The sequence below is a fragment of the Pteropus medius genome, unplaced genomic scaffold, assembly GCF_902729225.1.
Source record: "Pteropus medius unplaced genomic scaffold, Ma_sr-lr_union100, whole genome shotgun sequence".
Taxonomy (NCBI): domain Eukaryota; kingdom Metazoa; phylum Chordata; class Mammalia; order Chiroptera; family Pteropodidae; genus Pteropus; species Pteropus medius.
Genome location: NW_024350923.1, coordinates 5,839,331 through 5,856,957, shown reverse-complemented (window position 1 = coordinate 5,856,957; position 17,627 = coordinate 5,839,331). Strand labels below are relative to the sequence as shown.

General features: G+C 52.8%; 3 protein-coding genes and 2 pseudogenes across 6 annotated transcripts; 2 read left to right on the top strand and 3 right to left on the bottom strand.

Moving 5' to 3' along the window:
• Window positions 1-2,124: 2,124 nt before the first annotated feature.
• Window positions 2,125-2,242, top strand: LOC120584897 (uncharacterized; annotated as a pseudogene).
• A 3,183-nt stretch (window positions 2,243-5,425) lies between these two features.
• Window positions 5,426-11,152, bottom strand: CDCA5 (cell division cycle associated 5). 2 transcript variants are annotated; one of them, XM_039840979.1, is made up of 6 exons: window positions 10,978-11,152; window positions 10,662-10,756; window positions 10,518-10,583; window positions 10,405-10,458; window positions 7,268-7,705; window positions 5,426-7,105 (listed from the first exon to the last, which is right to left on the bottom strand). In XM_039840979.1, exons 1-6 carry the CDS (start codon window positions 11,021-11,023, stop codon window positions 7,025-7,027), a joined length of 780 nt encoding a protein of 259 aa, XP_039696913.1. In that variant the 5' UTR covers window positions 11,024-11,152; the 3' UTR covers window positions 5,426-7,024. The 2 variants fall into 2 exon arrangements, with proteins under 2 accessions (XP_039696913.1, XP_039696914.1); XM_039840980.1 differs by having other exon boundaries at window positions 10,405-10,440; window positions 10,978-11,149.
• Window positions 11,153-11,256: 104 nt separating this feature from the next.
• Window positions 11,257-15,330, top strand: ZFPL1 (zinc finger protein like 1). 2 transcript variants are annotated; one of them, XM_039840975.1, is made up of 8 exons: window positions 11,257-11,427; window positions 11,775-11,884; window positions 12,186-12,297; window positions 13,382-13,575; window positions 13,688-13,760; window positions 13,834-13,980; window positions 14,209-14,332; window positions 14,847-15,330. In XM_039840975.1, exons 2-8 carry the CDS (start codon window positions 11,783-11,785, stop codon window positions 15,031-15,033), a joined length of 939 nt encoding a protein of 312 aa, XP_039696909.1. In that variant the 5' UTR covers window positions 11,257-11,427; window positions 11,775-11,782; the 3' UTR covers window positions 15,034-15,330. The 2 variants fall into 2 exon arrangements, with proteins under 2 accessions (XP_039696909.1, XP_039696910.1); XM_039840976.1 differs by lacking the exon at window positions 11,257-11,427 and adding an exon at window positions 11,482-11,550.
• Window positions 15,156-15,940, bottom strand: CATSPERH (catsper channel auxiliary subunit eta). 2 transcript variants are annotated; one of them, XM_039840987.1, is made up of 3 exons: window positions 15,752-15,940; window positions 15,578-15,645; window positions 15,156-15,456 (listed from the first exon to the last, which is right to left on the bottom strand). In XM_039840987.1, the coding sequence occupies exons 1-3, from the start codon at window positions 15,923-15,925 to the stop codon at window positions 15,189-15,191; spliced, it is 510 nt and encodes a 169-aa protein (XP_039696921.1). In that variant the 5' UTR covers window positions 15,926-15,940; the 3' UTR covers window positions 15,156-15,188. The 2 variants fall into 2 exon arrangements, with proteins under 2 accessions (XP_039696921.1, XP_039696920.1); XM_039840986.1 differs by having other exon boundaries at window positions 15,380-15,456; window positions 15,546-15,645.
• Window positions 15,941-17,306: 1,366 nt separating this feature from the next.
• LOC120584924 (uncharacterized) lies at window positions 17,307-17,425 on the bottom strand (annotated as a pseudogene).
• Between the last annotated feature and the right edge of the window lie 202 nt (window positions 17,426-17,627).

Sequence of the window (17,627 nt, the reverse complement as noted above, 5' to 3'; positions counted from 1 at the left end):
GGTTCTAACCCATGATACTCCACTGTCCTGAACAAGCCTCTGCTCAGACCAGCCAGGAGCCTCGCTTCACACCAAGAAGGAAAATGAAAATTGGCCTAAAGGGCCCAAATATAAGAAAAAGTAAGTAAATGGTGACTTATGAATATGATAGAATACAATTCGCTCTGCAGTTAATGGTCCCCAGTAAAGATGGGTCGACCAACTGCTGTCTGGGGGACAGGCCTCAGGCCAGGTCCTGAGGACACACAGAGAGATGATCATGACCTAGTCCTACCCATGAGAAGCTCCTAGGGACAGGGGAGGGCCCAGGCTCGCAGGTGACCACAGTGCGGGGTGATGTGCCATAAAGATGCCCGAACAGAAAGAGCAGCTGCGAGAGGAGGGGGCCGTACACTCAGCTTGGGAGTTCCAGACAGACTCCCCTGAGGAGGTGCTGCTCCGTCTTCAACAAGTGGGGTGTCTTGATCAGAGGAGGGCAATCCGGAAGACGGAAGTTTGGGCAGGACGGTGCCGCAGGGCATGGTGTGATCAGGTGAGGAGCGCTCCACCTGGAACACAAGGTGAGCTGGTTAAATCCGAATGCCAGATACACGATGACATTTTTTGGTCATTTTTTAAATGTTTTAAAAATTTAATTTTTAAAAACGTTTATTTTTTTATTTTTAAATTTAATTTGATGACATATTTTTTTAGTACGAGCATGTCTCAAATATTGCATGGGACATACCAGAACTACAAAACGATTCACCGTTTATCTGATCTGGGATATGCTCACGCTAAACAAAAATTCATTGTTTATCTGACATTCAAATTTGACCAGGCATCTTGTAGTTTTATTTGTTAAACCTGGCAACTCTAACACCACGCCCACACAGCAGTGCCCATCAGGGGAAACCAGGAGGCAGGAAAAGCTTCCTGGTTACCAGTGAGTACGTGAGAATGACTAGAGATTTATCTGTATATCTGAAGAATTAAAAATGCAGAACGTTTCAAACGGGGAGCTGAGGGCCACTAGTTCTTTGACGCCCCTCTGTGCCCATGCGTAGCCTTCAGCCTGGCTAACAGTTGACTGTGCGTAAGCCCCGCCCCCGCCCCCTACTGTGTCCCACTGAGCTCTTCCCCAGAGAAGGCCTTGGGTTCCCTTGGTGCCCCCTACTGGCCAAGCACTGATAGGTGTTTAATTCGGACTTGGACAGAAAACAGCTCAGAATTGAAAATCCGTAGACCCAGGTTTGAGTCCTGTTCTGTTGTTTAAAGGTGGGGCAGCTCCGGGTGCTCAGGCTGTTTCCTAGGCTATCAAACGGGGATTCAATTCCACATGTAACTACCGAGCTTTGACTTTGTTCAAGGCCCTGCCCTGACTGTGGGGAGGACAGAGATAGAAAGGAAGCCCCTTTTGAAGAGTCAGTCACTGGAGACGATATAATGTTACTAGCAATCAGGACGCACTCTACCAGATGCTGTAGCCGGACGTCAACCTTGAAAACGACCCCCAGGCGACCCCATAGGAGGGGTGGGATTAGGCCCTTTTCACAAGAGAAACAAGACTCAAAGAGGCGAGTGACTTGCCTATGACCTCAACACAGGCAAAGCTGGGGTTTAAAGCCAAGGCTTAGTCCCAAACTGAAGCTGTCAGAGTATGACAACTTGTCAATCACATGATGGAAGTGCATGTGAGGAAGGTGGCCCAGGTGAGGGGTGGACCAACTGGGACTTGGGCCAAAGCCTCATCTAAAGGGTGGCCAGGTCACGGGGCTTCGGGCCCAGGGTGACTATGGGCCACGTGGGGACATGTCCTGCGTTAGAGGGAGGGTGACGTCTACTCCCAGAAGCATGAAGGCACATGTGAGCCACATGGCTGGCTCCGGTCCTCACATACACGCTGGCGGGGCCAGAATTTATGCTGTGGGAGGCAGGGGTCTCATGCCTGAGCACAGGCCACTGAAGCGCCACTCCCCGCCCCCACCCCTCTTCCAGGCACTCAGCTCTCAACCTCCTGCTCCTACGGGAGAGGTGTGAGCTGTTGTGGACAGGGGCGCAGCCTGACCAGCTGGAGAGAGATCACGTCTAGTCATGCGTGATGTGCCTGGAAGCTGGAGGGATGGAAACAAATCTGAGTCTGCTGTCTATGGCCATGCCGCCCTGAACACGCCCAATCTCGCCTGATCTCGAAGCTAAGCAGGGTTGGACCTGGTTAGTACTTGGATGGGAGACCACCTAGGAAGACCAGGTGCTGTAGACCGTAAAAAAAAAGAGAAATCTGAGTCCGCTTCCACTCAGGGAGCTCACACTACTGTGTAAACACAAGTGCACAACAGACGGATTCCAGCTTAAAGATACGATGATGGAGCTCTGTGTAGGGTTCAGGGAATAAAAAAGGAGGGAGTGGTCAGTTGTACCTGAAAATAACCATTTTCACTGAGCACTTATTATGGCCTAAGCACAGTACTCGTATTATCTCACTCTCATCAAAACACTGAGGTAAGTACTATCATCGTTCTGATTTTACAAGGAAACAGGCACAGAGAGGCTAATTAACGTGACTGAGATCACACAGCTAGAAACTGCAGCACCAGGACCCAAGCCTCGTTGGACTTTGGAATCTGTGCTCTTACCCACTGTGAAGGGGACAGGCAGGTTGGAAAGGCTGAGCAGAGGTGACACCTGAGCCAGGTCTAATCGATGGATGCATCAGGTGAGACTGAAGTGGGGAAGAGCAGGCGAGGCAGAGAGAACTGTGAGCAAATGCTCAGCGCATGGAACTCGTAGCAGCTCAGGGCTCGCAGTGGTTCTTGGACTTTAACCCTGGAGTCCTCACGAGTCCTGCCGAAGAGTCTCGACTAGAACTCTAGGTTGCAAACAAGACAGAATAACGCTGGCTAATGTGAGCAGGAAAGGATTTTATTGGAAGGATTCTGGGGAGTCGCAGAACTCATAGGAGGCACAGACTCAAAGGGCAGGAAGTGTGGGACGCTGGCTGCCAGGACCACCGAGGGCCCCACCGCAGGAGCAAACTGTAGTGACCTGCCATCTCCACACAGGATAATGGAGACCCAGGGCCACTAGACACGGGGCTGCAACCTCACTGAATCCTCAGTTGTCCTGAATCCTCAACTGTCCTTCCCTCTTTTCTGTTCTCGCTCCAGGTGCAGAATCTGATCGGCTGAGCTCAGGCCAGGTCCACTAGGATGCCAGGGCGACTGTCTAGCGGTCGCTGGGATCAGCTGGAGTAAGTGTCTGGCCTCTTCACGCCCATGGAGGGAAGTGGGGTCCTGCTTGTAGAAACTGAGATTCTGGGCAGCCAAAAGCCAGTAACCATCATTACACCACTGCAGGAACAACGGGAAGCCACCAGAGTTTAAAAATTTATTATGGAAAATAAATACGTAACACAAAGTCTACCATTTTAACCATTCTAAGTGTACAGATTCAGTGGCATTAAGCATGTTCACGTTACAAGTTATGCAATCATCACCACCACCCATCTCCAGAACTTTTTCATCTTCCCACATTGCAACTCTATACCCATTCGACAATAACTTCCTGTTCTGCTCCCCAGCTCAGCTCCTGGCAACCATCATTCTACTTTCTGCCTCTATGAGAATGACTATTTTAGGCACCTCACGAAAGTGGAGTCGCACAATATTTGTCCTTTTGTAACTGGTTCATTATACCCAGCATCGTGTTTTCAAGGTTCACCCATGTTGTAGCACGTATCGGAATTTTCCCTTTGGAAGGCTGAATAATCTTCCACTGTATCTATATACTGCATTGTGTTCATCCTGTCATCCATCCATGGACGTTTGTGTTGTTTCCACCTTTTGGCCATTGTGAATCTTGCTGCTCTGACCCTAGGTGTACAAATACTTCTTCAAGACTCTGCTTTCTTCTTACATCCAGAAGTAGAACTGGTCAAGGGGTTTCGAGCAGAGGAGAAACAGCACCATATTTTGTCCCTCAGGAAACTCATCGGGCCACAGCGTGAATACTCTGGAGAGGTGAGAGATGAAAGAGGAGACCCACTAGGAGGAGGCCAGGGCGACTGTCCAGCGGTTGTAGCGATGGAGGATGTTGAGGACATTGGGGCTGATGGGATGGGGTAAGGGAGAGGGTGAAGCCGCAGATGACCCCTGGGGCCCTGGCTTGTGTGACTGGGTCAGCTCGTGGTGATGCTAATGGCGCAGCAGGGAGCACAGGAAGAGGCGAGCTGGTGGGTGCGCTGGGTTCGAGATGACTCCTGAGATACAGTTCTAGGAGACGGTCCTAGATTCTTGTTTGTAGCTCAGCAGAGAGGTATGAGGTAGAGGTAAAGACAGGCAACGAGGGGGCCTAGAGAGCCTGGGGCTGATCAGGGAGACCAAGCAGATTGGACAGAGTCCAGGACTGAACCTTGTGTCCTGGCACTTCAGGGGAAGCCAGGAGAGGGGCCAGCAGTGACATGGCCCCCAAAAGGGTGCTTTTGGCTCAGGCTGCAGAGGCTGGAGTCTGGAGCGATGGGCATTAGGGGGTCACTGGTTACTTCTGGCTGAGCAGTAAATGGAGTCAGGGCACCGGGAATAAATGGGATGGAAACGGAGAGCAACTTTTGAACATTCTTTCGACCTTAACTTTGAAAGGCGTAATGGTAGTAGCTAAAAACAGGTGCCAGGCGAATTTTTTGGGTTAAGGTGGTTGTTTTTAACGATGAAATGAACATAAGCCTGCTTAGGACTTGAAGAAGAAGAGGTACAAGGTCTCGGATGAGAGAACTGGATCAAAAGCCAACACAGAAACTTGGCCTTGAAAAGAGAGGCCTGCTTTCTTCTGGGTGAGGGAAGGAGGTAGAAGCAGGGCGGTTTGGGGAGGCTGTGGGGGGGAACTTAAGAACTTAAGGCCTTGATTTGCTCCAAGGCCTAGGACGCAAGGACAAGTTGTAAAGAGGATGAGAGGGAAGGAGACTGGTTTGTGCCTCCCGCGTGGAGCTGCATACATATCTGTGTCTTCGACTAGCTTCTTAGGGGCTTCTGCGCCCCCTGCCGCAGGGCACCCGGCCGGGCCAGAGAGGAGCTGGCCCATTCACAGGCGCCTGACAAGGAGGGGGCGTAGAGAACATGGACTAGACTAGGGGTGGGGGAAGGGTGGGTTCCCAGGCACTGGGCAAAGCTCTTAGCAGCCTCGCCCCAGACCCCGTCTCTTGCCTCCTGGGCCAGGAGTGGGTGGGGCTCCCTCAAGGACTCCGTTTCAGGCAGCCCTGCCTTGGAGGAGCAAGAGTGAATGACTGGACAGACATGGGGAGTCGGGGGACGGGACTGAAGGCCAGGCTGGCAGACCCCTCTACAAAGGGACAACACAGTGACCCAGCCCAAAGAAGGCTTGGCTTCCTGGGCCTCACACCCTCAGTTCTGCCTTTGACCCGGTAAAAGAAAACAACCTATGAACAGACAGATACTCTTCAATCAAGTTTATTTTTTACTTTAAAAAGGAAACGCCAATTCTCCCTCAAATTCCACATTCTCAATTTTTCAGGGACACAGAGAGGTCTGCAGTGGTGACATCAACTCAACGTCACCTGGCCACTCCTGATTCTGCAGGACTAAGGGGTTCTGCGCCAGCCAGCGAGGACAGGAATTCTTCGGCTGCGGCCCAGCTCGCGGGCGTCTGACCCACGCTGGCAAAGGGGCTTGGTGGCAGTCTGACGAAGCGGGAGGTGCCGAACAGGTAGCCTGGGACTCCCAGGCCTTGCAAGTTTTGTTAGCGCCGACCGGCCTGCGCTGTTCTTCGTTCCCTAACGAAGCAAGCCCCCATCTCCCCGGCGGGCTCTGCTCTCCACTAGCCCCTCTGCCCTCCTCTTAGCCTCTACAAACCTGTAAACGTCAAAAGGTTCAGCTACCTGGGGTATGGCTGGGCAACCTGTGAAAGGCCGCCTTTCACCAGCATTGAGAAATGGGAGCGTGGGAATGAGGTTCCCTTGGAGACAAGGCAACCCCCACCCCCCAGCTCAACTCCTGGCACCTGCCCCAGGCAATGCCCTCATGAGAGATCACTGAGAGCTAAAGGTTAAACCCGCTGTGGACCCCCGTCCCTTTCTGGCCCGTGGGGAAAGCTTCCCTCAAACTCTGTAAGTGTGGCCGCAAAACAGTAGTGCGATAGCACCGTTCAGGCCATTCGGTTTTAAAGCTGAGCTGACTGTGTATTTTATTTGATAAGAAACAGGTGAGTGACAAAAGAGGGCGCCTCCTCCCACCGACCCATTCCTGGCCCTGCGCAGGTGTCCAGACCTGATGCCCTGAGCCTCAGATTCTGTGGAGGCTGCAGCCTGTAGCACGTAGCACCCCAAAGTGCAGCCTTTGCCCACACAGCCAGCGCTCCATCAGCCTGGCATTGAACCAACCATCTCAACAGCAGAACACAGAACTACAAAGCACAGCTTCCATGTAATAAACACCCATGGTCTGAGGCCTTCCTTCAAAACCTGACTCTGCTGGCTGTGGGTCCAGCTTCTTCCTTGGTCTATCCTCAATCCACGAACTCTCTGCTGGACCATCTATAGAATCTAAGAGGAAACCCAAGCCTTTTTACATAGATGGAACCAAGCCGCCACCAAAAGGCAACTGGAAAGAGAGCCTGAGGCTGCGGCAGACAGCCCTCGGAGGCTGCTTCTGTCGGGCTGGAGAGCAGCCTTGCTTCCCAGACGGCGCTTGGTGCTCTCGCCCACAACCCCTGGCCAGGGATTCCACCTCCCTCATCTGGAGCCCAAACGGAAACCGGCCAGGACACTCCGAGAGGAAGGGAGGAGAGGATTAAGTAGGGTTTACTGACCAGAGACGGGATGCCAGTGCGAAGCCAGGCCAAGGGAACCCTGTTTCCTGAAGCTGAAATGGCTGCTGCCACTGTACACTCAGAGGACAGACCTCATGTGCAGCAACGGCACATGCGAAAGGTACCAAGGCCAAAGAAGGGGACCCCAAGTGTCTTTTCTGTAGGAAGAAGGAGCTATGTACAGGGGGAAGTGGGGAAGGCCTGGCCAGATGCACCCCGTTTTATCTCATTCAACCAGGAGATCAAACTGCTCAGCAGCTTCAAACTCAGCATTCATGGCCGCAGCCCACTCATCCAGCTCCGATTTCTGGGGGAAGAGAAACGGGGGGCAGGTGAGTGGGGAGAGGGGCATGCTGGCTGAAGCACGTCTACCCACACCTTACAGGTGCTGCCTTTCCCCACAAAAGCCAGAGCTGAGCCCCAGCCCAGAGTCTGTGTAACACGGAGGCACGCCCCGGCCATCACTCACCAGGATCTCTGGCGCCTTCTTCTTCTTCCGTTTCTCCTTCACGACTGGTGGGGAGATTCCAGGGAGAGTCGTGTCCGGGGCCCAGGGATTTGCGGGGACCCTGGGGACCTCAGTTAACTTTGAACACACCAAAGGCGAAACTCCGGCCAGGTCTTCTGCCCCCAGCAGCCCCTCGAAGCCAAAGCAGGACCGGCGGCCTGGGGTGGAGGTGGAGGCACAGCCAAGGGTCTCCAGCCGGCTGTAGGAGCGCCTGACTTTCTTAGACATTTCCAAGTCTCTGGTGTCTAGGTCTTGTTCCCTGGAATTAGACTCAACATCCGGGTTGCACAGCACAGGAGTGGTGGTGGGGGTGCTGGGGACACTACATGACTTGAAGAGATCCTCCCTAGTAGGCTCCTGGCCAGGAGGCTTGTTTTCTTTCTCCAAGAAAAAGGCAATCTGTACCAGACAGGGGAGAGAACGTTTTCCCATTACTCAGCTGTGTTAGTGGCTTCCAGAAAAGCTAGCGGAGTTTTAGGGTAGAAGAAAAGACCCACAGGACCGGCAACAAATCAGACCCTGAGACAGATGTGGGAAGAAGAGAATAATCGGTCATTGCTTCTGAGAGACTTTGCCATTATCTGCTGGCGCTGCCTAGATTTTGGTTTCCAAAACATGGCCAGAATCTAGTCACCTTCGACTGATGCAAGCCCCCATTACCTGTCACCCAGACCAGTTTAGTAACCTCCTAACTGCTCTTCCTGCTTCCACCCTCGCTCTGTGGTCCATTTGTCACAGCTGGCAATACTTTTCCTAACACGTCCATCAAGCAAGTACTCATTGGTCATCTGCCTGCTCCAGGCACTGTTCTGTTCTAGGCACTGAGAGTACAGCAGGGAATGAAGCAGAGAAAACCCCTGTCTTCGTGGAGCTTCCATTCCAGTGGGGAAAACAGACAGTAAGCAGGGACTATCATGTACTGTGTTAGAGGTATTAGCACTTTGGGAAAAAACAGACCAGGATACTGGGGGTGGGTCTGAATTGAGTAGGTGAAGGTCAACGCGGGCCTCGCTGAGGTGGCATCTGAGCTACCACCTGAAGGAGGCAAGGGGTACAGAAGTCCTGGGGTGAAAGTGTGCCAATTAGGGTCAAGGAACAAGAAGGCCAGTGTCTAAGGCGAGAGGGAGGAAAGGAACGGAAGACGGGGTTTGAGAGGTAATGGGGGCGTTAGAGAGTGTTTTTCTAGGCCACTGTTAAAGGGAGACCCAGGAAGCCCTGGCAGGGCTGCAAACAGGAAAAGGCTTAACCTGACATGTGGATTATGAGGTTCACATACACTGGCTCCTTCTAATTCTCTCAGCTCAGATGCTGCTTCTCCTTACCATGGAATCTAGTTCAGCCCCTCCTCACCTCTGCTAGTCACTCTGTCACAATGACCTCTTCCCTGTACAGCAACCATCACTATCTGCTTTCGGCTTGTTCACTGGTTGACTGTCACCCCCAAACAGAATGTGAGCTTCGTGAGATCAGGGGTCTTCATCTGTCTGGCTGATCTGCCTATGCCCAACACCTTCAGCAGAGCCCCACACGCAGCAGGGGTTCGGTAAGTACTCACCAAAGTAATGAACACTGAATTGGCACTGAGCTTCCTGGCAACCCAGAAAGGAGGAAAATGAGACAAATTCAATGACTCAAGTATATTGGTTCCCAAGAGAGCTATTTCTTATCTGTAAGCTCTGGAGAACATATCTCGAGTCTTAGTTAAAGGGATGCTGAACAAAATGGGGTTACCCCTGACTACTTCTTCCTCATTTTCGATAGCCAAGCAATCGTTCAAGTCCTTGCAGCTTTTTCTGTTCAATGTCTCATGAATCTACTAGTGAAACAAGAATGAATGGCCACCATGGGGAAGGGAAAGTCCCTGCCCTCAAGGCACTTACTGGGGAGGAAAAGACAAAAAACATGCAAACAAATTCTCAGCTATTGATAAGACCTAAGAACTACATTAAGAAATATGACAGCGATATGGTAGGCATCCAGAGAAGGCTTCTGGGAGGAAGTGTCCATTTAGTGGAGTCCTGTGTGATGGGACAGTCATGTGAGGATCCAGGAAGAGGAGTATCGCTTTGCCATTACCTTACTGCAGGCCCCCATTATCTCACTTCAGGATTCCTGTTATGTCTCCCTACCAGGTCTCGTGGTCCTCAGCAGACTCTTCCCAGCGCATTCTCCACCCAGCTTCAAGAGGGAGTTTTCTAAAACCCCAGGCCTAACTCAGTCACTATCTTGCTTAAGAATCTCTGAAGGCTGCCCACAGAGCCAAGGCCAAAGCCCAAGTTCCTGAAGATGGCTTTCACACCTCATCGGGATCTGTTCTGGCTTGGCACGCTCCCTCCCCTCATGGGGTTGGCTGCAGACACACCAAACGAGCTGCAGCTCCCTAAACTTCCTGATTTTTTTTTTCCTTTGTGGACTCCAGGTCTCTGCAAATACAACTTCCTTTACCCAGTACACTCTTACTTGCCTGTAAAGATTAAAGACTGCTTAAATATTTCTATTTCTATGAACGATTCTAAGCCACCTAGTCTGGGTTATGTGCCTTCATGGCATCTTGTTCTTTCCATATTGCAGTCCTGAGCATAGTATGTCATCACTTGTTCATTTGTCTTTCTACCCACTTGACTGTAGCCCCACGAGCTCCTCAAAAATAGTGTTTCTCATTCATTATATTTTCAAGCATTATATCTTCATTCATATCTTCAGATACCGATTTGAATGAATCATGTTGACTTCTGCTAAAACCATGAAAAAATCATGCACATAACCCATCTTGTGACAACCATAAATAAAAATGAAAACAAAATGCAGCAGAAAGAGTATTTGAAGACGCAGTTCAACTTTTAAAGAAAAATAGTAGAGAATACCACAATAAAGTTTCAAAAGGAAAATGGTAGAACATACCAGAACATCAATAGCTAAACGTGTGAAATCTACAAGAAGTAAGCAAAGTTGGCAATGCATGCAGGTGTCCAAAAGCAAATTGTTTCAAAATACTGCAAAACGGCTTCCTGAGCAGATGTGAGCAGACACTATGTGCTCCGCCCCTGCTCTATAATGTCCTGGATTCCTCTCAACAAAGCAGATGAAAATGAACTTACCCTAGGGCTCCTTCGAGGAGAGTGGACAGATGGGATCTGTGGAGACAATATTAACTGATCACATAGCCGGCCCCCAATTTTCGCTCCCCACCCACAACCTCTCTCAGCCCTACCTTTACAGCATGGGCCACGATCTTCTTCAAGACGATGGGCTTTCTGACTGGAGCCGCAAGGGGTGCCTAGAGAAGAGAGGTAACCATGAGCTCTACGTTAGTCCAGAGGCCTCCGGAGTAGGAAATGAGGAATCCCGGGCTCACCTTCGGCCAGATTTCAGGGAGGGTGCTGGGGAGATCAGAGCCTGATTTCCGCTGGGACCTCCGCAGAGACTGAGTAGAGGACGGGGCCGCTGGCTCTGAAAAGGGAAAAAAGGTAGGGAAGGACTCTCAGGGTCTGGAGAATGGGTTCTGGAGAGAGCGAGAAAAGGTTCCCAAACAGAACCTTTGTGGGCGCCTTCCCGGGGCGGGAGGTGGGCGGTAGGCCGAGCCTCCTAGGGCGGTATGGGGAGGGCCTTCATCACGGGACTGCGTCCCTCAAACGGCTCGGCCCCATCCCTCCCGTGTGCCCTCCGCTCACCGGGGCGCTGGGCGGCCCCTCCGGACCGCGTTCGTCTCTCGGACATATCTAGCTTTGGCCTTGATCTCTGCTGCCGCCGCAGCCGCCGCAGCCGCCGGGGCTCGCGCCAACCTCAGAGCCTTTCTGAAGCAGAAACGTTCGGATTACCCGCCCTGCCCAGGAGGAAGCGGAAGTGACGGAAGGCGGGAGGGCCGCCGTGCTCGGGTCTCCCCTTCTTCACCCGTCTCCACTTCCATGGTCGGCCGGGGCGGGGCCAGTGGCGCGCTGGCGTCATCAGCACGCGCCGCACCCGGAAGAGACGTGGCAGCGGAGGGATAATCCAAGCGGCCAGAGCTGGGAAGAGCTGAGCTGGAGGTCTGCGGAGCGTGGTGTCTGTCGTTCCGCGCCGCGGAACAGCGCTCGCGCCCGTCGGGACCGGTGCTCCGGTGGATCAGTAACACCGAGAGGGGGGTCTGTGGAGAAAGTGGGGGCGGGGTTTGGAGGGGGGAGGACTTGGGAGGGGGAGCCCCTGGGGGCGGGGCTCGTAGTATCGGAGAGACGCTGATGGAGGGGCCCGGCTGGGGCCCTGAACCGGCAAGGATAAGGGGTCTTAGGCGGCGGGATTTATGCAGGGGCCGTGGTCCGGTATCAAGAGGGGCGGTGGGCAGCAATTTGGGGATGGGATGATTTGGAGCAGGAATTTTTGGGCTAGGGGTACAGTGTCTAGGGAAGTTAAGAGTGGAAATGAATTGGGCTGGTGAGTGCGCAGTGGTGGCCACCGGAACCTAGCTCCTTACCAACTCAGGCCCCTTCTCCAGGGTCGACCATGGGGCTCTGCAAGTGCCCCAAGAGGAAAGTGACCAACCTGTTCTGCTTCGAACACCGGGTCAACGTCTGCGAGCACTGCCTGGTAGCCAATCACGCCAAGGTGGGGTCTTCGGGGGAGCGGCTGAGCAGGGCACTGGGAGGGCAAGTATTGGCTTCCTCCAAATCCATGAAGAACCCGACGCTAGACTGGAAGCTCCACAAGGGCAAGGACTTGGTTTATTTTGTTCACTGCTATATATCCCCAGCCCTTAAGACAGAATTCGGCACACACTATGTGCTCAATAAATGTTTATTGAACAAACAAAAGGATAAGTCTCCTTTGTGATAAAGAGGTGGTTGGGGCTTGGGGGGCTAGGCTGTGGAGCCCCTGCCCCAGTTGTGACCTCTCTCTCCTACTCCAGTGCATCGTACAGTCCTACCTGCAGTGGCTCCAAGATAGCGACTACAACCCCAATTGCCGCCTGTGCAACGTACCCCTGGCCACCCGGGAGACGACCCGCCTCGTCTGTTATGGTGAGGCCTGAGCACCTTGCAGGGATCAGGATAGGACTGGCTCGGTGACCAGTTTATAGGCCTTCCCTTAGCAGCAGGACAGTGGAACACCCCCAAGCTAGGGAGCCTGGAGCCCCAGATCCTAGTCCTGCTGGGTTACTTACGTACTCTGTGAGCTCAGATAAGTCACTTTTCCTTTCTAGGCCTGTGTCATTCCCTAAAAATTAAAACGCTTAGTTTCTTCTCTCCAATCTTGAGCATTGAGCAGAGCCAGTCCAACTAGTGGATGTGGTGACCGAGCAGTAGCTGGCCCGACCAGCCGTGAGCTGAACACACAGGGCTTTCAGACATCAGGATCCATTACTGATGCCGAGATTAAAGAGAGAACTGAGTTTGCCACAGTAAAGTCAGCTAAAAGAAATCAGTGGATATGTGTAATGACCTTGACCTGACTTTTCTGTAAGAGCCTTAGCTCCACCTTTCGAAGAGGCTAATGCAAAAGAGTGAGCTCCACGTATGTGTTTCTTAGTGTGAGTATGTGGGTATACGGGGGTGAATGGGTAATGTTGCGTGTGAACATATGCATACAGGTGTGTTGTGGGGCTGCAGGAGAGAGTGTGGGTGAGTGCTTGAGTGTTAGCAAACGAGTGTAGATTTATGTGAGAGTTAGTATGTCCGTAAGTGTAGATACAACGATAGTACTTATGTTTGATTATGTGTATATAAGTACATGTAGATGTGTGCCTATGGATGTGTACAGGTATATGTGTACCTGCGTATATGTCTAGGAAGCTTTTCTGAAATAGTTCTTGATTAGCTATTAGCCCAAGGAGTTTGTGGTGTCTTCTTCCCACCCACCCCCACCCCCTAGTGGGCTGGGGAGCTTTGTGGCATCCGCTTTTAGTCAGATGGTGGTAGCCAATAAGGCTGAAGGCTTAGGAAACACAGTCGAAATGGACCTGGGATGAGGATGGGAAGGAGGCAGCTCTGGGCTTACATGTATATGCGCATATATCTGCCGTGAGCTGGGGGCTGTTTTCTGGGCTAGGGGCCCAAAGTGTCTGTCTTCTTCCTCATGCTTCTCCCCTATTTCATGGGCCCTAAGATCTCTTCCACTGGGCCTGTCTCAATGAACGTGCTGCCCAGCTACCCAGAAATACAGCGCCTGCTGGCTACCAGTGCCCCAGCTGCAGTGGCCCCATCTTCCCCCCAACCAACCTGGCAGGCCCCGTGGCCTCGGCGTTAAGAGAGAAGCTGGCCACAGTCAACTGGGCCCGGGCAGGGTTGGGCCTTCCTCTGGTGAGAGTCCCTTTGTCTGTCTAACCATCCATCTGCCTTGGGTCCCACCTGAGCCAAGTGGGTGGGTGAGGACAGCACTGGGCAACCTGGTGACACAAGTTCCTTCTTCCAGATCGATGAGGTGGTGAGTCCGGAGCCTGAGCCTCTCAACACCTCTGACTTCTCTGACTGGTCCAGTTTTAATGGTGAGTGGCGGTCTCCACCTGCTGTTGGGGCCCTTGCTTTCCTGCTCTGCTAAAGGCTCTCTTCCTGCCACAGCCGATGGTACCCCTGAACAAGAAGAAAGCGCCAGTGCTTCTGCTGCCCCAGCTTTCTACAGCCAAGTCCCCCGGCCCCCTGCTTCCCCAGGTCGGCCTGAGCAGCACACAGTGATCCACATGGGCGGTCCCGAGCCCTTGACGCATGGTGAGCCAGGGGTTGTCTCAGCCAGGGGAGGATAGAAAATAAGTGGGCGGTTCATGTGGAGGAAGCTCAGGGGTCCAGAGATGCACCCAGAGGGACCCTTCCTCTAGCCCCACAATTCTGAGATATACTGTTGGGCCAAGAAGGGCAAGGATCTCCTGCTGTCCCTACTCCCCATGCTCTGGGCCAGTTTCCCTGAGCCCGTGGGTGCTGGTGACTCTGCCTCTGCAGCCTCCGCCCCAAGGAAGGTGTATGACACGCGAGATGATGACCGGGCACCAGGCCTCCATGGGGATTACGATGATGACAAGTACCGTCGCCGGCCTGCTCTGGGCTGGCTGGCCCAGCTGCTCAGGTACCCAGGATTAGATTAGGTGGAGCAGGATGCCAGAAAGTGGGAGGATGGGGAGTGAGAGCAGAGGCCTTGGGCACGACAATTTCATAACCTCGTCCTGGGTAATATCGGTACCTGTTGTTGGGACAGAATGGCAGGGCCTCAGCTTGGCAGAAGTCTTGCTTGGCTCTGCCCTCTCCAAGGCTGTTCCTCACCTGCTACGTTTGAGGTTTGGACTCATGCTCTTCGAGGCCCCTGCCTGCTTTGACACCACTTGATCTTTGTAACTGTCCCCACGCCTGACACATTCCAGTTTCCAGAACATAGTTGTTGCCTCAGCCGGTTGGAGCTGCTCAGTCATCCTTATAGTGGGCAGGGGCAGGAGTGATCATCCCCGTGGCACACTTGAGGAAACGAGGCTCAGGGATGGTGGTGCTGGGGCCACAAGACGAGTGTCATGACCATGGCTTTCCCCCAGGCCACAGGGGCCACCAGGGACTGGGGCCTGATCTCACTTTCCCCTCATCCCCCCCAGGAGCCGGGCCGGGTCTCGTAAGCGGCCACTGACCCTGCTCCAGCGGGCGGGGCTGCTGTTGCTGCTGGGGCTCCTGGGCTTCCTGGCCCTCCTTGCCCTCATGTCTCGCCTGGGCCGAGCTGCAGCTGACAGTGATCCCAACCTGGACCCGCTCATGAACCCTCACATCCGTGTGGGTCCCTCCTGAGCCCTCGCTTGTTGCTGGGCCAACCTAGGACCTGGAGGCCTGAGGTGGGGAGGTCTGGGGGCCCTTCTCTGCTTCTCTCCCTCAGGCCTGAGACACTAAGATCTCAGGCCCAAAGCCAAGTCCACCAGAGTGGCTGCAGGCTGGGCCTGGGGTCCCTACAGATCAAGATTTTGTCTTGACCTGTTTCCCTGGGTCTCCAGACTTCCACCCCCCAACCCATGAAGGAGCTGACAGGTGGAAACAACAGACTTTATTAAAGCACCCGAAGGTGGAAATAAATAACAGATTTTATTGAAACACCCGAAGCCTCCTTTTCCTTCCCCCTTCTCAGCCCAGCCCCCCAGACTCAGTGGATCTCCTCCCGGTACTGGATGGCCAGAAACTCCAGGGACAGGCGGTTGAAGAACATGGCTCCATTGAGCACTGTGCGGAGGAGAGAACCCTCATCAGTCTTCCCCACCCCGCCCCCTTGCCACATCTCAAGGTTCCAAAGCACCCATTCCCCCACTCACTCAGGATGGTCAGGGCAAAGCATCGAAGAAACTTCATGTCTGTCATCTCAGCATAGAGTGACCCCATAGCGGCCCAGCAGATGCTGATTACCTGGGAGAACTATAGGCCCCACCTAGTGAGAGAGTGCCCCCCTGGCACAACAGCGGGGTTTCCGTCAGCCCCTGGGCCTCCCCCAGCCAGCCTCCGAGCCCCTGCCACAGCCTACCATCAGGACAACTGTGTAGCGGAAGCTCATGCGGTCATAGTGGTGGGTGAAGCAGAAGTTGTGCACGTCGCTGGCAAAGACGCACAGGTGTATAAAGAAGAGCATCAGTGCAGCCACGGTGAGCATCATGCCTTGTGGGAAGAAGAGCACAGGTATGCGGTCCCGCCACCGCATCCTGGCAGCCGCATAGACTCAAGTCGCACAGTAGAGCTTGAGCAAGCCGACACCGCCCAGGAAAAGCTTCCACTTCTAGAGCGCACAGTCTGGAATAGCAGTGGGATTCTAGAACCAGGTGCAAGGGGACAAGATTCTAGAACACAGGCTGGTTCCAACCCAAACAGGAGTGTTTTGTGGTAGTTGGGGGAAGCCCTGAATTGTGGAGGGGTGGTAGACTAAAGATACAGATCAATGGGGGCCTGTCATGTGGATGAAGGGACGGTGTCCCCATCCTGCCTCATATACTTGGATCCTCTCAACAGTTCCACAGAGGAGTTAGTGTGGGCACGCTACGGGTGAAGAACTGGGGCTCAGAAAAGTGTGTGTGGGGATTATGTCCCAGGTCTCATTTTAGGCAGATGAGAGATTGGGACCCAGATGTGTAGCTGGAGGGCGTTCCCAGGTGAGGCCCTGAATATCGGTCTCCAGGTATTTGCTTCAGCCCTAATGGGGAGGAACCGAGGGAAGGGAAGGGACACAGATTTCCCATAGCCAACCAGGGACCTTCCCTATGCCATCCATAGGTGTGGCCCCGAGAGCAACTGGCTTTTTCCTCCTCCCCAGATGTTCTCCAGGGACCTTATGCTGACCAGCTTTCCCCTCTCTGCCACCTTCCAGCACTCAGAGCATCTTCAAATCTGTCGCCTTTGTCATTTCAAGAGTCCAATGAGAAAGCTGGGGCTGGTGGCATAAATGTTACTTTATACCCAAATCTGAGGTACAGAGAGAGAGTGTCACTTCAAGCTTTCACAGCCAATGAGTGAGGGAGTCAGTACTGAGACTAAGACCTAGTTTTACTTGAGGCTGTGGAATAAGCAGGGACAGAAGACAAGAAGAAAACATTTCCTCACTATATGTAAGAGGTAAAAACTGCAGGACTATTAACAATAAGCTGGAAAAAAATGGCCAGAAATGGTGTGGAGGGACATGCAAGCTCCTAGGAACTGAAGTCGAAGAGGGAGGACTTGATGTTGAACTTCGTCACCCCCACTGCCTCCTGCCTGACTGCCCCAGGTTAGGTTCCGGGTCAGGCCAAGACCCAAACTCTTCTGCTCTAAGCAGTGGAGTTAGACCCTGACCTCGCCACCCATGCTTGCTGCCCAGTGTCAATCACAACAGCCCCTCAAACCCCCATCCTAATGAAGGGGTGATTCCCCAATGCCCAGCCATGGTCCCACTGCTGAAGCAATTGTTTGCATCTCAGTTCTCATTTGAATATAAATGAACTTTTTTTATTTTAAGTTGAGGCAACCTTTGGTTAACCTCACAGATTGCAAAGACCTTGTCAGCTTACAATTCCTTATTTTTATTTACCTACTTATTTGTTTATTTATTTTTACGCCTATAGCACCTCATCTTCTTAGGTGGTCTCCCATCCAAATACTAACCAGGCCTGACCCTGCTTCGCTTCTGAGATCACACGGGATCAGGCTTGTTCAGGGTGGCATGGTTGTAGACACAAATGAACTATTATACATTAGGGCTCCTAGCTCAATGCCATTTAAAAAGTTATCCAAGTGGTGTGTGAATATGTTCTTATAACAGATTTACATCCTACACAAGTATACAGAAAACAGAACTACTGAGGTAACTCAGCAGTTTGCTGAGTGGGCCTCTTTGGGTGGTTCTTTTTGGGGAGGGGGCATTTCTTGATGTAACT

Coding starts and splice junctions, on each gene's coding strand:
- CDCA5 (XM_039840979.1), bottom strand. CDS start 11,023: ATGTCCGAGAGACGAACGCGGTCCGGAGGGGCCGCCCAGCGCCCCG. Junction 10,757..10,977: donor AGGGGCCGCCCAGCGCCCCG/GTGAGCGGAGGG, acceptor TTCCCTTTTCAG/AGCCAGCGGCCCCGTCCTCT. Junction 7,106..7,267: donor AGAAGGCGCCAGAGATCCTG/GTGAGTGATGGC, acceptor CTCTTCCCCCAG/AAATCGGAGCTGGATGAGTG.
- CATSPERH (XM_039840987.1), bottom strand. CDS start 15,925: ATGCGGTGGCGGGACCGCATACCTGTGCTCTTCTTCCCACAAGGCATG. Junction 15,646..15,751: donor GCTACACAGTTGTCCTGATG/GTAGGCTGTGGC, acceptor TGGGGCCTATAG/TTCTCCCAGGTAATCAGCAT. Junction 15,457..15,577: donor GCTGAGATGACAGACATGAA/GTTTCTTCGATG, acceptor TCCTCCGCACAG/TGCTCAATGGAGCCATGTTC.
- ZFPL1 (XM_039840975.1), top strand. CDS start 11,783: ATGGGGCTCTGCAAGTGCCCCAAGAGGAAAGTGACCAACCTGTTCTGC. Junction 12,298..13,381: donor GACCCGCCTCGTCTGTTATG/GTGAGGCCTGAG, acceptor ATGGGCCCTAAG/ATCTCTTCCACTGGGCCTGT. Junction 13,981..14,208: donor TCCCGAGCCCTTGACGCATG/GTGAGCCAGGGG, acceptor CTGCCTCTGCAG/CCTCCGCCCCAAGGAAGGTG.